Source organism: Leiobunum rupestre, chromosome 1 (assembly GCF_980474605.1).
Source record: "Leiobunum rupestre chromosome 1, qqLeiRupe1.1.hap1, whole genome shotgun sequence".
Taxonomy (NCBI): Eukaryota; Metazoa; Arthropoda; class Arachnida; order Opiliones; family Sclerosomatidae; genus Leiobunum; species Leiobunum rupestre.
In genome coordinates, this window is record NC_143384.1 from 57,350,210 (window position 1) to 57,364,470 (window position 14,261).

At 31.2% G+C, this 14,261-nt stretch overlaps 1 protein-coding gene across 1 annotated transcript; it reads right to left on the reverse strand.

Annotated features, from left to right (window-relative positions):
* Positions 1-4,931: 4,931 nt before the first annotated feature.
* LOC149963352 (ATP-binding cassette sub-family C member 1-like) lies at positions 4,932-11,530 on the reverse strand. Its single transcript, XM_090180468.1, has 5 exons — positions 11,474-11,530; positions 9,790-9,936; positions 9,066-9,391; positions 7,121-7,315; positions 4,932-5,355 (listed from the first exon to the last, which is right to left on the reverse strand). The coding sequence occupies exons 2-5, from the start codon at positions 9,796-9,798 to the stop codon at positions 5,235-5,237; spliced, it is 651 nt and encodes a 216-aa protein (XP_090036594.1). The 5' UTR covers positions 9,799-9,936; positions 11,474-11,530; the 3' UTR covers positions 4,932-5,234.
* Between the last annotated feature and the right edge of the window lie 2,731 nt (positions 11,531-14,261).

The window sequence follows — 14,261 nt, forward strand, 5'->3', positions numbered from 1 at the left end:
CTATTGGTTAGTTTTTATATCTTTAATTTTATTTTTCAGAACAATTTCTCTTTGTCTAGCTTCTTCTAACTTTAATTTAGATGGCCTCAAAGCCAAGTATTTAACAAATTTTGTAACCAAGTAGATGGAGCTTTAAACAATTTTTCTGTCATGTAGTCAAGGAAATGTTCAAATATACGTGTATTTGGTGCCCCGAGCCTCCGTCGACGTCTGAAATGTGAAATGGGGCACCGACGGGGCTGGCGCGGACGCTGGGGCACGGGCGCCACCCGCGTCTCAATGTCTGACTATCATCTCGCAGTTCCATACTGGGCTATTTGACCATCAAAATGACCAAATACACGTATATTTGAACATTTCCTTGACTACATGACAGAAAAATTGTTTAAAGCTCCATCTACTTGGTTACAAAATTTGTTAAATACTTGGCTTTAAGGCCATCTAAATTAAAGTTAGAAGAAGCTAGACAAAGAGAAATTGTTCTGAAAAATAAAATTAAAGATATAAAAACTAACCAATAGTATTTCGAATACCAAATAATTCGACGTATTTGTTTTTGAAATAACTAAATAGTTTGCATATTTGTCAAAAAAAACTAAAAAAGTAATTGAAATTACTATTAATTTTACTTGCAATAGTAAAATACTAAACCAAATGTATAATTTATATTTTATTTTATTTAATAAATTTAAACTATAATACTAAACTTTTTCAAAAAAACCTTTTACAAACAAAATTTAAAATACACATTTTTAAAATTTAACTACACCAGCTCCAAGTCAGCTAGCGACTTTTTTTAAGTAACTACTAACTACAATTAAAATCAAAGGATCTGCTATTTTTTTCATGCTTTGAAAACAATTCATTAAAATCTCGAGTTTTTAAATATATGTAAAACACGAAGGAGCAGATCTTTTATCACAAATTTTCATAAATTATATTTAATTTAGTTTATAATAATATAGGGAACTCAAAAATTAAAAAACGAAAAATCAAAAAAAATTACTTACTTCAACCTTTCTCCCAGTTATTAGTTTCGTTTTAAACTTGGTTTACGTTTTAGTTTTACTTTGCTATTCTAGAAAATTCCAAAATTCCTTTAGAGTTTATCAGTAAAACCACTTACTTTAAGTATTTTTTTAATTAGTTCGATCTAATAGTAGATTACGCACCTATAATCCATGATGTTTTCATTTAAATTCAAATTATAACGAATTGAAAGTTTGAAGAAAATATTAATTTAGTTTGTAAATGAAATCCTTTTATAGTACTCTGAAGGGCTCTTAATACGTTTTGAACTTCCAAAATAAATTAATGTACTAAGTTACGTTTAAAAGAACCTTTTGTAACAATTCCAATATATATGTATATATATAAAAAACCGTGATAAATAGTAAAACCCACTTATTTTTCAATTAATACATTTCAGATACACAAATTAATTAAATAAAAGTATTTAAATAAGAATTGCTTCACTAAATTATGCATTTGTACTTTAAATAATACCTGATTTTGAAATTATATTAGAATAATTATATTGTTAAACTTCTTTCATTTTTAAAAATGTAGTAGAAAATGAAAGATATTTAAATTAAAACATTTCTTAATTTCTTTATTACCTAAAAATATTTACAATATTTACAAATTTTTATATTGTTTAACTTCTTTCATTTTTAAAAATGTAATTGCTTGACTTAAATAAAGCGTGAAAATTATTAGTTTCAAATGATATTTACAAATCTTATCAACTCTAAAGTCCATTTTTCAGGTATTAGTAAGTATTTCATACAAACTAACTTCTAAAATATGGATTTAGTTCGTAAATAAAATTCTTTTAAATTACTTTGAAGGACTCTTTATACGTTTTGAATTTGAATAATATTAAAAACAATAATCTAAGATACCTTTAAAGTTAAATTCCTTTAGTTTATCAGTAAAACCACTTACTTTAAGTATTTTTTAATCCGTTCGGTCTAATAGTAGATTACGCACCTATAATCCATGATGTTTTCATTTAAATTCGAATTATAACGAATTGAAAGTTTGAAGAAAATATTAATTTAGTTTGTAAATGAAATCCTTTTATAGTACTCTGAAGGGCTCTTAATACGTTTTGAACTTCCAAAATAAATTAATGTACTAAGTTACGTTTAAAAGAACCTTTTGTAACAATTCCAATATATATATATATATATATATATATATATATATATAAAACCGTGATAAATAGTAAAACCCACTTATTTTTCAATAAATACATTTCAGATACACAAATTAATTAAATAAAAGTATTTAAATAAGAATTGCTTCACTAAATTATGCATTTGTACTTTAAATAATACCTGATTTTGAAATTATATTCGAATAATTATATTGTTAAACTTCTTTCATTTTTAAAAATGTAGTAGAAAATGAAAGATATTTTAATTAAAACATTTCTTAATTTCTTTATTACCTAAAAATATTTACAATATTTACAAATGTAATTGCTTGACTTAAATAAAGCGTGAAAATTATTAGTTTCAAATGATATTTACAAATCTTATCAACTCTAAAGTCTGTTTGTTTTATTTAAAAAATAGGCTTGTTCACTTTCGATTATTTAAACATTTAACAATTTTTATTTAACTATTGGTTATTTAAATAAATACCACTTTTATTCAAATAAATGCTTGGTTGGGTAAAAAACACAATTAAATAAGTTAAAATGATATTCTTTTTACCAACGTTTTTTAAATTGTAGTAATTACTACCTATATTTGCATTTCAGAAATCTATTTTAACATATTGAACGCCAAGAAAAGAGGCTTTTGTAGTATTTACTACCTATATTTGCATTTCAGAAATCTATTTTAACATATTGAACGCCAAGAAAAGAGGCTTTTGTAGTATTTACTACCTATATTTACATATTGGTATGTAATTTAACGTATTGAAGGTAGAGTATAGAGATTTTGTAGTATTTACTACCTACATTTGCATTTCAGAAATCTATTTTAACATATTGAACGCCAAGAAAAGAGGCTTTTGTAGTATTTTTCCTCCTATATTTACATATTGGAATGTAATTTAATGTATTGAAGGTAAAGTATAGAGATTTTGTAGTATTTTACTACCTATATTGGCATTTCGGAAGTATATTTTAACGTGTTGAATGTAGAGTATAGAGAGTGTTGTAGTATTTTTCTTCCTACGTGACTACACCGGAAACGTCTCTGTGTTATTCGCTTTAGTAATCAAGCCGACTCTGAACATATGTTTTACTCTTTATTCTACAAGGTTTAAACATACACCATTTCAGTACATTCTTAACTTATTCCATACGCTATTTAAAACACATGCGATAAAGATAACGAGGAAACAAGTTAACTCTGAACATATATGTTATGCTCTATACGTGAAGGATGTTGTAAGCTTAAATTCATAATGGTTAATGTGTAGTATTTTTCTACCTTTTTACATTTTATAGTATTTCTTTATCTATATTTGTGTATCGGAAATGTATTTTAACGTATCGAACGTAGAGTAATTTTTTTTTCTTTATATATTTGCGTATCAGAGTTGTGTGTTGTCGTATTAAAAGAAGAAAAAGGAACTTTTAATAGTGTTATTCTACCTATTTACATATCGGAAATGTATTTATATTTTACCGTATTTAAAATATAGGTAATTGTTTTTATTGGCTTGACTTAAATAAAGCGTGAAAGTTATTAGTTTCAAAATGATATTTACAAATCTTATCCACACAAATTTAATTTAATTTTAATTTTAGTGTTTTATAGTATCTTTCTGACTATATTTGTGTATAAGAATTATATTTTACCGTATTTAAATAGTAATAAAAGCGAATTGAAAGTTTGAAGAAAATATGAATTAAGTTCGTAAATAAAATCCTTTTATAGTACTTTGAAGGACTCTTAATACGTTTTCAACTTGAATAAAATTAAAAACAATAATCTAAGATACCCTTTAAAGTTAAATTCCTTTAGAGTTTAACAGTAAAACCACTTTAAGTATTTTTTCAATCCTTATACCTATATTTACATATTGGAATTGTTACAAAAGGTTCTTTTAAACGTAACTTAGTACACTAATTAAGTATTTTTAATTTACCGTAATTAAAATATAGGTAAGTGGTTTTTATCTTATTTTATACCTACGGAAGCGATAAATAAATTAAAGCAATAAATTTTTGGAGTTTGGAGATGGGTGGGAAAAAAAAAAATAAGGCTCTTCGTTTTTCCAACTGCTTTTCTGATGTACCCAAAAATGGACCAAAATAGAACAAAAGTACCCTTAAAACGACCAAAGTCACCATTTTCGGCCCTATGTACCCCATTTCGGACCAAAAGTACCCCAAACTGGACCTATTAGCTTTATTGTAATGTTAAACTCCCATAGAGATTCCCCTAAAAGAAAAAAACTTGCGGTCCAATTTTGGGTACATGAATTATTTCGGAGAGGGAATCCATGTTTTAAATTCAAATTAACCGCGCGCCCGGGCAATCCGCGCCTCCCAGGTAATCCACGCCTCCCAGGTAATCCACGCACGCGCGCGCTATCTTCCTGCCTAGGTTATCAAGTATCATACAACTTACATAATTTCTACTTATTTCGTACGATAAAACGCGATCGAGATATACGTTTTAAGAAATACTCGTGAGATTGGTTCAAGTGTCAAGCATACTACAATGATATTAAAATGAAGTTTAAAAATATTCCCATTCTACTTTAACAACGAATATTCCATGACGTCAAAACACTCTTAAATTCAAATTAACCGCGTCCCCCGGGGTAATCTGCGCACGCGTCGCCTAGGTTATCAATTTTTACATCATTTCAACTTATTCCGTACGATAAAACTTGATAAGATATACGTTCAAGTATCTTTCGAGATAAGCGTAGATAAATGAACAAGTTGGCCTGGACACAATATGTTGATATACGGGAAAACAAATCGTCGCGAGAAATACCCTAAATACATTGACTTTTCGACGATTTTACCCCCATTTCACCCCTTAAATCCTGGATCCTCGAATCGGAGTCTCGCCCTCACTTTCCTTCTACTATTTTAATTGATTCATATGAGGACACATACATTATAGAGATTTCTTTAATTCGTTTTAATAAGAAAAAAAGCTAAATCTAAAACCCCCAATTATTAACCATTTGATTATGGCTATTGATACTGAAGAGAGTTTTGACCGAATGAAACAGATTTATAGATTTTCTATTTAGTTCTTGCTTTGCAGATCCGCATGTTTAGCTAGTTCAGAAAACCACGACTTTTTATCTCTTTTAAGATCATGAGGAGCGCCAAATTCTACGATTTTCCCTTGAGACAGAACCAACACCCTGAAAATAAATTTATATTTTATTCAAAGTTTAAAATTTAAATGGAGTACATTATATGTTCTTAAAGTCGGTTTGGCTGCTTTAAACCTCCGGTCTTTTCTTACTCCTTTTAAAATATAGAATGTAGGGGTTTTGTTTTTTGAAAAGAAATATTTTGTCACAACTCTAGCCCCAACAGAGTAAAAAACGAATATTTTTAAATATAAAAACTGCCGTTATTTCAAATATATATAATTTTTTTTTCAAGATAGCAAGATTAAACTGGAAAATAAATTTCTTGAAAGTCAAATATTATTACATTACTATCCTCTGATTTGGTTTTGGAATTTTATTTGATATTGACTTACGATTTCCAGAGGGAAAGGGTGAAATTATATCACTTCGAAAATATCATGTAACATCCAGACATATTGTATATATTACTAATTTATTTTTAGTTGAATTATTATTAATGAAAATAACCTAAACGTATTTGGTTTCAAATTCTTATTGATGTCTTTTGTAGTTCATGTGATTAATATGTTTTAATGAGTAATTTTCCAGGTTATACAATATTAAACTTAAAACTTTTTATTAAATTTCATAAATTATGAAGATACTTCAACTTGGGAAAAGCAACGTTATTTTTTCTCTACAAAATCCCAAAATAAAACTAAGATTTCGACTGATTGATTCATTTAACAACCCGTTTAACTATACACACAAAATGAAACAATGTTATGCTTAGTATCTGGAATAACTTAAAAAGAAAATCAGCCTTTTGGGGTTAGTAGCGAGCATTTAGCTATCGATTGCTTGGGGTAGCATTTCATGAACGGCTTGCCACCACCCTCCTACGCATTGTAACCCGCCCCCTTGTTACTTGATCACACACACGCAACATTGCTTATGTGGTCGAAGGTGGTGTCTTGGGTACTATAGCTCTATTTCTAAAAAAAAAAAAAAAAACATTGTTTCGTCTTTTCCGGTGGGAAGTAAGCCCCCTCCAAAAAGATTCAGTTTGCAAAGTCATATTTTATTTTTTTAAGAATGTTTCCAAGAAAATTGATTAAAGCTGGAAATTACGAAAATACTGAATGCGCGTTGCCTTGTGGATTGACGTTTCCCACTGCCCAAAGCGGTGGTAGTGCAGGTTTTGGAAATACCGATTTTTTTTACGAGTATTCGAAAGAAAGGCTAGGGCAGTGCTTTTCCTGTAGCCGCTTGACCACGAGGTGCACTCCACAAAACCATAAAATCATTTCGCCGTACTTCAACGAGTATGAAGTTTTTGTTAGCCCAGCCACCTGGTTTAAAAGCATTAAACGATACTAAATTACTTTGTGCTATAGTGCTGCCTGGTGTAGTAACAAAGCTGATTATGATTATCATTATTAGTTGGGGTATTGTTGTAATCCATCTAATTCATGGGCGTTTCTACCGCATTCACCATAAATTAACAACCGTTTTAGCAGCTCCTGGTTGTTAGGCAAAATAGCAAAAAATATATCCACATGCAGCCGTATCGCGATATGTTAATTTCCGATTTTCAGGCGGAGAGGGCACTCGTTGTTATTATCCGTTATTTGTTGGTAGTTGTGGGGCCTCGCTCCCTATCCCCGTTCGTTCGTAGGAGATACAGCGAAATCCCTTATGCTGATCCAATTTGCCATGCAGCACTATGTCTTAGTCATTTTTGCGATTATACTACTGGAAATGAAGTTCCTGTTTTTGCTTTTAGGATCTTGAAAGAACATATTAATAAGTCGATTGCGTGTATTTTTACCTGTCGTAATCCATGATACTGTTTATTCTATGCGCAATTGTGATAATTGTGCAAGATTTGAATTGTTCCCGAATTGTGGCTTGAATGAGCTCGTCCGTTTCCATGTCCACAGAAGCCGTTGCTTCATCCATCACCAAAATCTTCGTCTTCCGTATAAGCGCTCTTGCCAAACAGACCAGTTGGCGCTGGCCAACGCTACACAAATAGATGAAGGCCCTTATTAATAAATAAATTTCGTTGTTCCCAATCATAGAAGTTATCATTATTTTATGACTTTATGCGTCTTGTGACAAATGATTTCACTAAATTAGGAACAAAGAGTTTATCAAGATTTATACATGCGTAATATGAAGTTTCAAACGAATGTTTAACATCATGGACTAAAGACGAATATAGAGTAAGCAACATCAGCTAAGCTTTAGAGCGAAATTATAATTTTGTAATTTTCTTTGATGTATAATTATATAAGTTAATGATTGTTGGGTAAAAACTCTGTTCTCTGTATTTGAAATAAAATTCTTCTATATTAGTAGAATTTAAAATAATATATTTTTTTGTACAATAATTATAACTATAATAGAAATATTAATACTAACAAGGGAAGGTCTTGGACTGTAAGTCGGGGATCCGAGAAAAGTTATGGCAACCTTTAGACCATGCCCCAGGAAGGTATCAGCCGGGCGGATTTTTGAGCAGAGTCAAATGGTCAAGTTTAATGACCTTTCGGAAATTCCTTATGAGATTTTTTATGCTAATTTCATGGGCACCAAAGACCCTATGCAAAATTTTAAATTTTTACTTTGTGATTCTCATGTCAAACATGCGTAAAAGCTTCAGTTTGCTATGGAAGTGGTCAATATGGAACTCCTTTTGGTGTAACTTGACGTAATCCAATGTTTTTAGGGGCGTTAGGTAAACTGACCATTTTTGTTTATTATGGAGACTCCCATAGCAAAATGACCATTTTGGATCATATTGTACACTCCCATCGCAATCTGACCAATTTGTGACATATTAATCACTCCCATCGCCAACTGACCATTTTGAACCATATTGATCACTCCCATAGCAAACTGTCCAATTTGTACGATCTTGACCACTCCCATCACAAACTGACCACTGTTGACCATATTGACCACTCCCATCGCCAACTGACAATTTTTAACCATATTGACTACTCCTAAATCAAAATGGCCATTTTGGACCATTTTACCAATTTCAACTTTGAATGACCACTTTTACGCGTGTTTGACATGGGCATCACAAACGTAAAAATTTCAAAATGTTGCCAAGGGAGGACCCTTTGGTGCTCATGAAATAATCATATAAAATCCCATAATGAATTTCCGGCTCGACCAAGGTCAAAATTTTTAAAAGTCATAAAACTTGACCATTTGCCTCTGCTCAAAAATCCGCCAGGCTGATTCCTTCCTGCGGCATGGTCTAACGGTTGTCATATCTTTTTGTCGGATCTCCGACTTACAGTCCAAGACTTTCCCTTGTAAGATCGCAAATACCAACATTTCTTAGCCAGTTCGTTGTGGTTGCCAGTACGATACAAAACATTAAAAAAATTAAATAGATAAACATAATAAAACTAACGAAATCCCTAAAAATATTTAAATTAATTTTACAAATTGTTCCAGGTTCGGGAACTTTTAAAGAAAATTGAGTTTTAAGAAGCCAAACTTCTAGTCAACTTATAGTATGCAGCGTGGGTCTGCCAGGGATTTAAGGTCAAATAATCACCTAGACTAAAAGTCTCCGCCGTAGAATACGATTAAATATGAATAAATCTGTTCGAAAAGACTTCTGATAAGAACTGGTCATACTTTGCTAGGTGAGTTACAACGCAGTAAAATCCTCTATTATTAGAGGATTCCAAACTGTAGACCAATAACGAAATCGGAATTCACTCGATTTATTAAATCTAATAAAATCTGACCTAAAATTCTGTCCACCTTCCATCATTTCGTGATTTAACCCATTTTCGTACGTCTTCACGAGAGTTTTTAAATGAGCTAATTCCAGAGCCGTCCAAAGTTCGTCGTCATTGTATAAGTTGAAAGGATCCAAGTTGAATCTCAGGGTCCCGGAGTAGAGAACTGGGTCCTGAGGAATGATGGTCATTCTGGATCTCAAGTCGTGTAGACCCAGTTTGCTGATATCTTGTCCGTCGATTATGATTTCTCCGTTTGCTGGCTCGATCATACGAAAGAGAGCCAATGTCAAAGAAGATTTGCCAGAACCTGTTCTTCCTACCACACCAACCTATTTATTTCAATTTAAATTACATTTTAATATATGCAAAATGATTTTTATACCATCTTTGTATTTTTATAACAAAGACAACAAGAAAGTAAAAAACGAAAATGTTAATTTATATAACAAAAACCAATCCTATATATTTAAATGTTTTTTGGGTTATCTTTCATTTAATATTTACATTGGCCAAAGTTTTACTCGGTGATAATTGACAAATTCTTAAAAAGAGCCGAAGACAGTTATTTTTAATCAAAATTGACATGCCATGTTTTAAGAAGGTTAGAGGAAAATGTACAGTGTGTGTTACAACAAAATTGAATTCCAACTTGTAAGCGGTTTTGTAGAGTATTTATGAATCTTGTCATCTCAATTCTTAATATTTTTAAAACTACATAATTTCTTACTTTTTCCATTGGATTGACAACAAAAGATATGTTATTTAAAACCAGGTCCAATCCTTCACGGTAACGAGTTGAATAATTCCGAAATATTATTTTACCTTTATCAGGCCATTGTTTAGGTAAATGCACTTTCGGTTTTGTCCAATCTGCCTGTTTGGGGAAAACGTTCGTGAAATGATAATTGCTTTAATAAACTTTGAAACGATTGAGCACAAGACTAATTATTCGTTTATTATTAAACTTTTGGTATTTACTTTTTGCTTTCAAACATACGCAACTTCCCTTCAAAACCACGCGCATTTTAAACATGCATCGCATTTAAAGCAATGGATACTGATGATTCATTAAAATGTGCCACTTATTTTTGGGTTTATGAAGTACGGAATTTTTCCCAGGTTTTTCAATTCCTTTTAATAGAACTAATTTTGCAAGTAAAACCAATTCGAAATAGAATACGCTTAAAAGGTCTCGCAATAAATGTAAAAAGAAATGGAGTGCTCATTACTTAAATATTTCGTACACTGTCAAAGAGATGGGTTACCTTATCTTAAGATGAATCATTTTGTACCTTTTTAATTTTAGAGACATATTCCGTGGATTTAGTTTAACCAGCATAATTGCCCCTTTTCTCGATTAAAGTCGATTAAGCTATTGTAGACGATGACTACCTTTCGACAATTCAAACTTATCTAGAATAATATTTTTTCCAAATGAAATGCATCTTATCTATAATTAATTTTATTTCCATATAATTAATACAAAGTTACCACAATAAGCACTTCCATAAATGCCAATCTCTTTTTATTTCCTCCCCTACGCGCATGCGTGAGTAGCTGAATAAAAAGTCACGTGTTTATGTTAGTTTTATTTGTAAGGCTAAAGTTGATAGCGCTCGCGAATTTGGTTTCTTTCAGAAGGCGCGAGCGAAATTGAACGAGCCTTCTATATTCAAATATTAAGGAGCACGCGCTTTAAAATAAAACGCTTTTACAAGTATGTCGTGGCTCTCGGTATTACTTCTTCTAGGCAAATCGCTGAACAGTTTATATTTAAGCGTCTATTGCTATTTTAATTTAGTTGGCTGATTTATTTAGATAACACTTATCATTGTGAAAAGCCCTAGTCTGAATTTAGCGTCGCTACTTCCCCAGTCCTCATTGGGTTTTGTTTCCCGTTCTATTCATTAACTAGAATCTAATTTCGTTACGGGGCTATGTCGTCAGTTAGTTTGGTTTCGGGCTCTAGACAGACTATATAAATATGTAAGGGACACTGAAAAAAGTAAGGGTTGTAAAGGGCCCTAGGCAGCATATATTTCTATTATGGAGCTAAAATATAAACCAAACTCCTCATACGTTCTAGACAACATCTAACTCGCAACGTTGCAGGTGTCTTAGCCATCATGAAGTTTAGTTATCGATTCTGGTTCGTCACGTGAGGATAAAAAATTTGGGGCTGAATAAAAGTGCGAATCTTTCGATTTTTTCACCGTACGGGCACCAATTAAGCTTTGCCCTGAAGAAAAGTATCTTTTTTGAAGAGTGAATTAATTAATATTAAAAAATTCACTCTCATAGAAAGTCGTGTAGCATTCGTTTTAGTATACGAGCACAATAGAACTAAATAAACTTGGATTATTATTTAACAATAAAGGGCATTGTGTCGATAAATTATAAATATAGCTCACTTCAGGATTTAAATTTAAATATTCAAATATCCTCTCCAGACTCACAAAAGAAGCCTCAACAAATGTAAATTGACATAACATCAAAGACACTACAGGTGTAATCTGCAAAAAATTGAAAATTTAAAGATTAATTAACGATTACAAAAACATTTTGAGCTTTACTTTCATAGTCATTGGAAAATTAAATTATCGATATCAAACTCAAAAACAGATAATTATAATTGTGATATTTAATATTAACCGTAATATTTCATTATAATTGTGATATTTCAATTTATCGTGATAATTCAAAACATCAACATTGTGATATTTAATTATAAGTGATATTTAATTAAAATGGTGATATTTAATTAAAATTGTGATATATATTTATTATCTAGATATATATTAATCGTGATATATAAATGTAATCGAAATATTTCATTATAATCGAGCTATTTAATTAAAATCTTTCTATTTATTACTTCCCCGCGTTAATCTTAAAATTAACACGAACAAAACTAGAATTAGTGAGGCCTTTTCTGTTTCTACAATAAAATGTAGACTTAATGCAATAAGACGTGCTTAAGCGCAAAATAAGAAAAATAAAGAAAAATATATATTTTGGGAAATAGAAAATTTCTCTTTAAATATGAATTGGAAAAACTCCTACTCACAATTACTGAATAAAACATAGTAAAATACGTTATCGGTATAACGAAAAGTCGAAGTCAGGACTTATCAGGATTATTTTTAAATTAGGCTTAATATTAATATTTTATTATAATCGTGATATTTATTTATAATAGTGATAATTAATTTAAAATCGTTACTTTTAATAATTATCGTTATATCAAGAATGTATTTATTTATACTCAGGGAGAATGAATATGTCGAGATTATGTTTAGCGTTTCTCCAATTTCACCCGTTGGGGCCCCCGGTATGCTCCCCCACTTTAATAAAATCAAATAATACTGCAATCTCATTGGTTCTTAAAAATTACGTTTTTCGACGCGTTTAAAGCTGCTGCGAGGTCGCAAAAAATAAGACCACCTTTCCCCCCCCCCCCCTTAGCGTGACGGGGTTAGGGCCTCAACGTGTCCGTCGATAGTCCAGGGCCGGACTTAGAAATCCTGGGCCCATAGGCAGATAAGGAGTCTGGGCCCCCTTTTCACGCGCTGCATTTAATCTTATCCCTGGAACCTAGGAGCAACAAAAACACAAGGAGAAAGCAGCTAGCCTTTAAACACGCTAACGAAGGGTTGTGTACGAATTTCATTGGACGAGTGTCACGAGCCTTTATGCTGAAGACCATTTCCGAATTTTCCCCTTCCGACGGCAGCAGGCGCTAAAGCATCTAACCATTGAAAAATGTACAAAAGAAAATCCACGACAAACGTCGACTAAATATGCGATAATTATGCAACATTGCGATTTAAGGCTGCGTCCGTAAACTGCCAAGCAGAATTTTTGGTAATTTTAAAACAAAATCTTCTAGCTAGGAATTTCTCCAATAAAAATTACGATTGATATTATAGATTTATGCCTTCGAATACAGTAATTACGGTCACTGGAGGGCCACTTCCAAGGATGGGCCCCTAGGCCACGGCCTAGGTTGGCCTAGGCGGAAATACGGCACTGCGATAGTCTCGACATATTCATTATCCCTGAGTATAAATAAATACATTCTTGGTTATATTTAATGATAAAAAATATGTGGATTTATAATCATCTTGTTTATTTAATTTTAATCTTGATTTTCCAATATAATTATGATATAGAATTACAATCGTGATATTCCATTATAATCGTGTTATTTCAATTAGCATTTTTTGGTTTTTTTAAAGAAATTTTATAGGGCAAGTATAAATTTATTAGAACATCTATTTCACAACTACCTACCAAAAAATTAGACAAATGGCTACAAAACACTATGTGAAAAAACGTTTATGAACGTTATAATAAAAAAGTATGTTTATTGAATAAATGGCTTCCAAAATAAATTGAATTATGCAGAAAATGTGTAATTTTTCAAATAATCCCGTCGAGAGTTTGTTAGAACTAGACAAGGGCACCTGCAAACCAAATCGAACCTGAAAGATGAAAAACCAAAACTCGAGTGGGCTTATCAATGGCTGCGCTTTGTTTGTTTTCTATTAATGAAAATATTTTGTAGGGTGGAGCTTATTTGTTTTGTGAAATCTTACTCTTTAATTTTGTTATATTGTATAAAAACAAAGCTTTCGGAAATAAGATAAATTTATAAATTAGATTACCTGGGCCTAGCGTGGTGCCTAACTGATTATTAATTTTATTATTAACTTATTTGCAAAATTTTATTTTAAAGATACATGGAATTTTCATTGTGCCTCTTCGAAAGTTAGTTCAATTTATCCCAAATTTCTTATGAATTATGTTTTCATAATTTATAACCAATTTAAACAGTATGACTTCAGTATTTATGAAATAAATTATTGTATGTTATAAAATACGTCTAATTTTTTTGGGATTTTGCTAACATATTGATTGACTTCACATTTCACTGTGGCTCAGACAATTAAAAACAAATCAACTCTATATCAAATATCTAAGTTTCTACCCAACCCGAAATTAAAAATTCCCTTAGAAACCCCAAATACCTAGATTAAAAACAAATCAACTCTATATCAAATATCTAAGTTTCTACCAAACCCGAAGTACAAATTTCCCTTAGAAACCCCAAATACCTAGATTTGTATTACACCCCATAACTCGTTGAGCACTGTTACTTAAATTACAACAACTGTTGTATTATTGCCGAATAAAACG

Coding starts and splice junctions, on each gene's coding strand:
- LOC149963352 (XM_090180468.1), bottom strand. Junction 7,316..9,065: donor GAAGGTGGACAGAATTTTAG/GTCAGATTTTAT, acceptor CTATTTGTGTAG/CGTTGGCCAGCGCCAACTGG. Junction 5,356..7,120: donor AGTATCATGGATTACGACAG/GTAAAAATACAC, acceptor ATTTATTTTCAG/GGTGTTGGTTCTGTCTCAAG.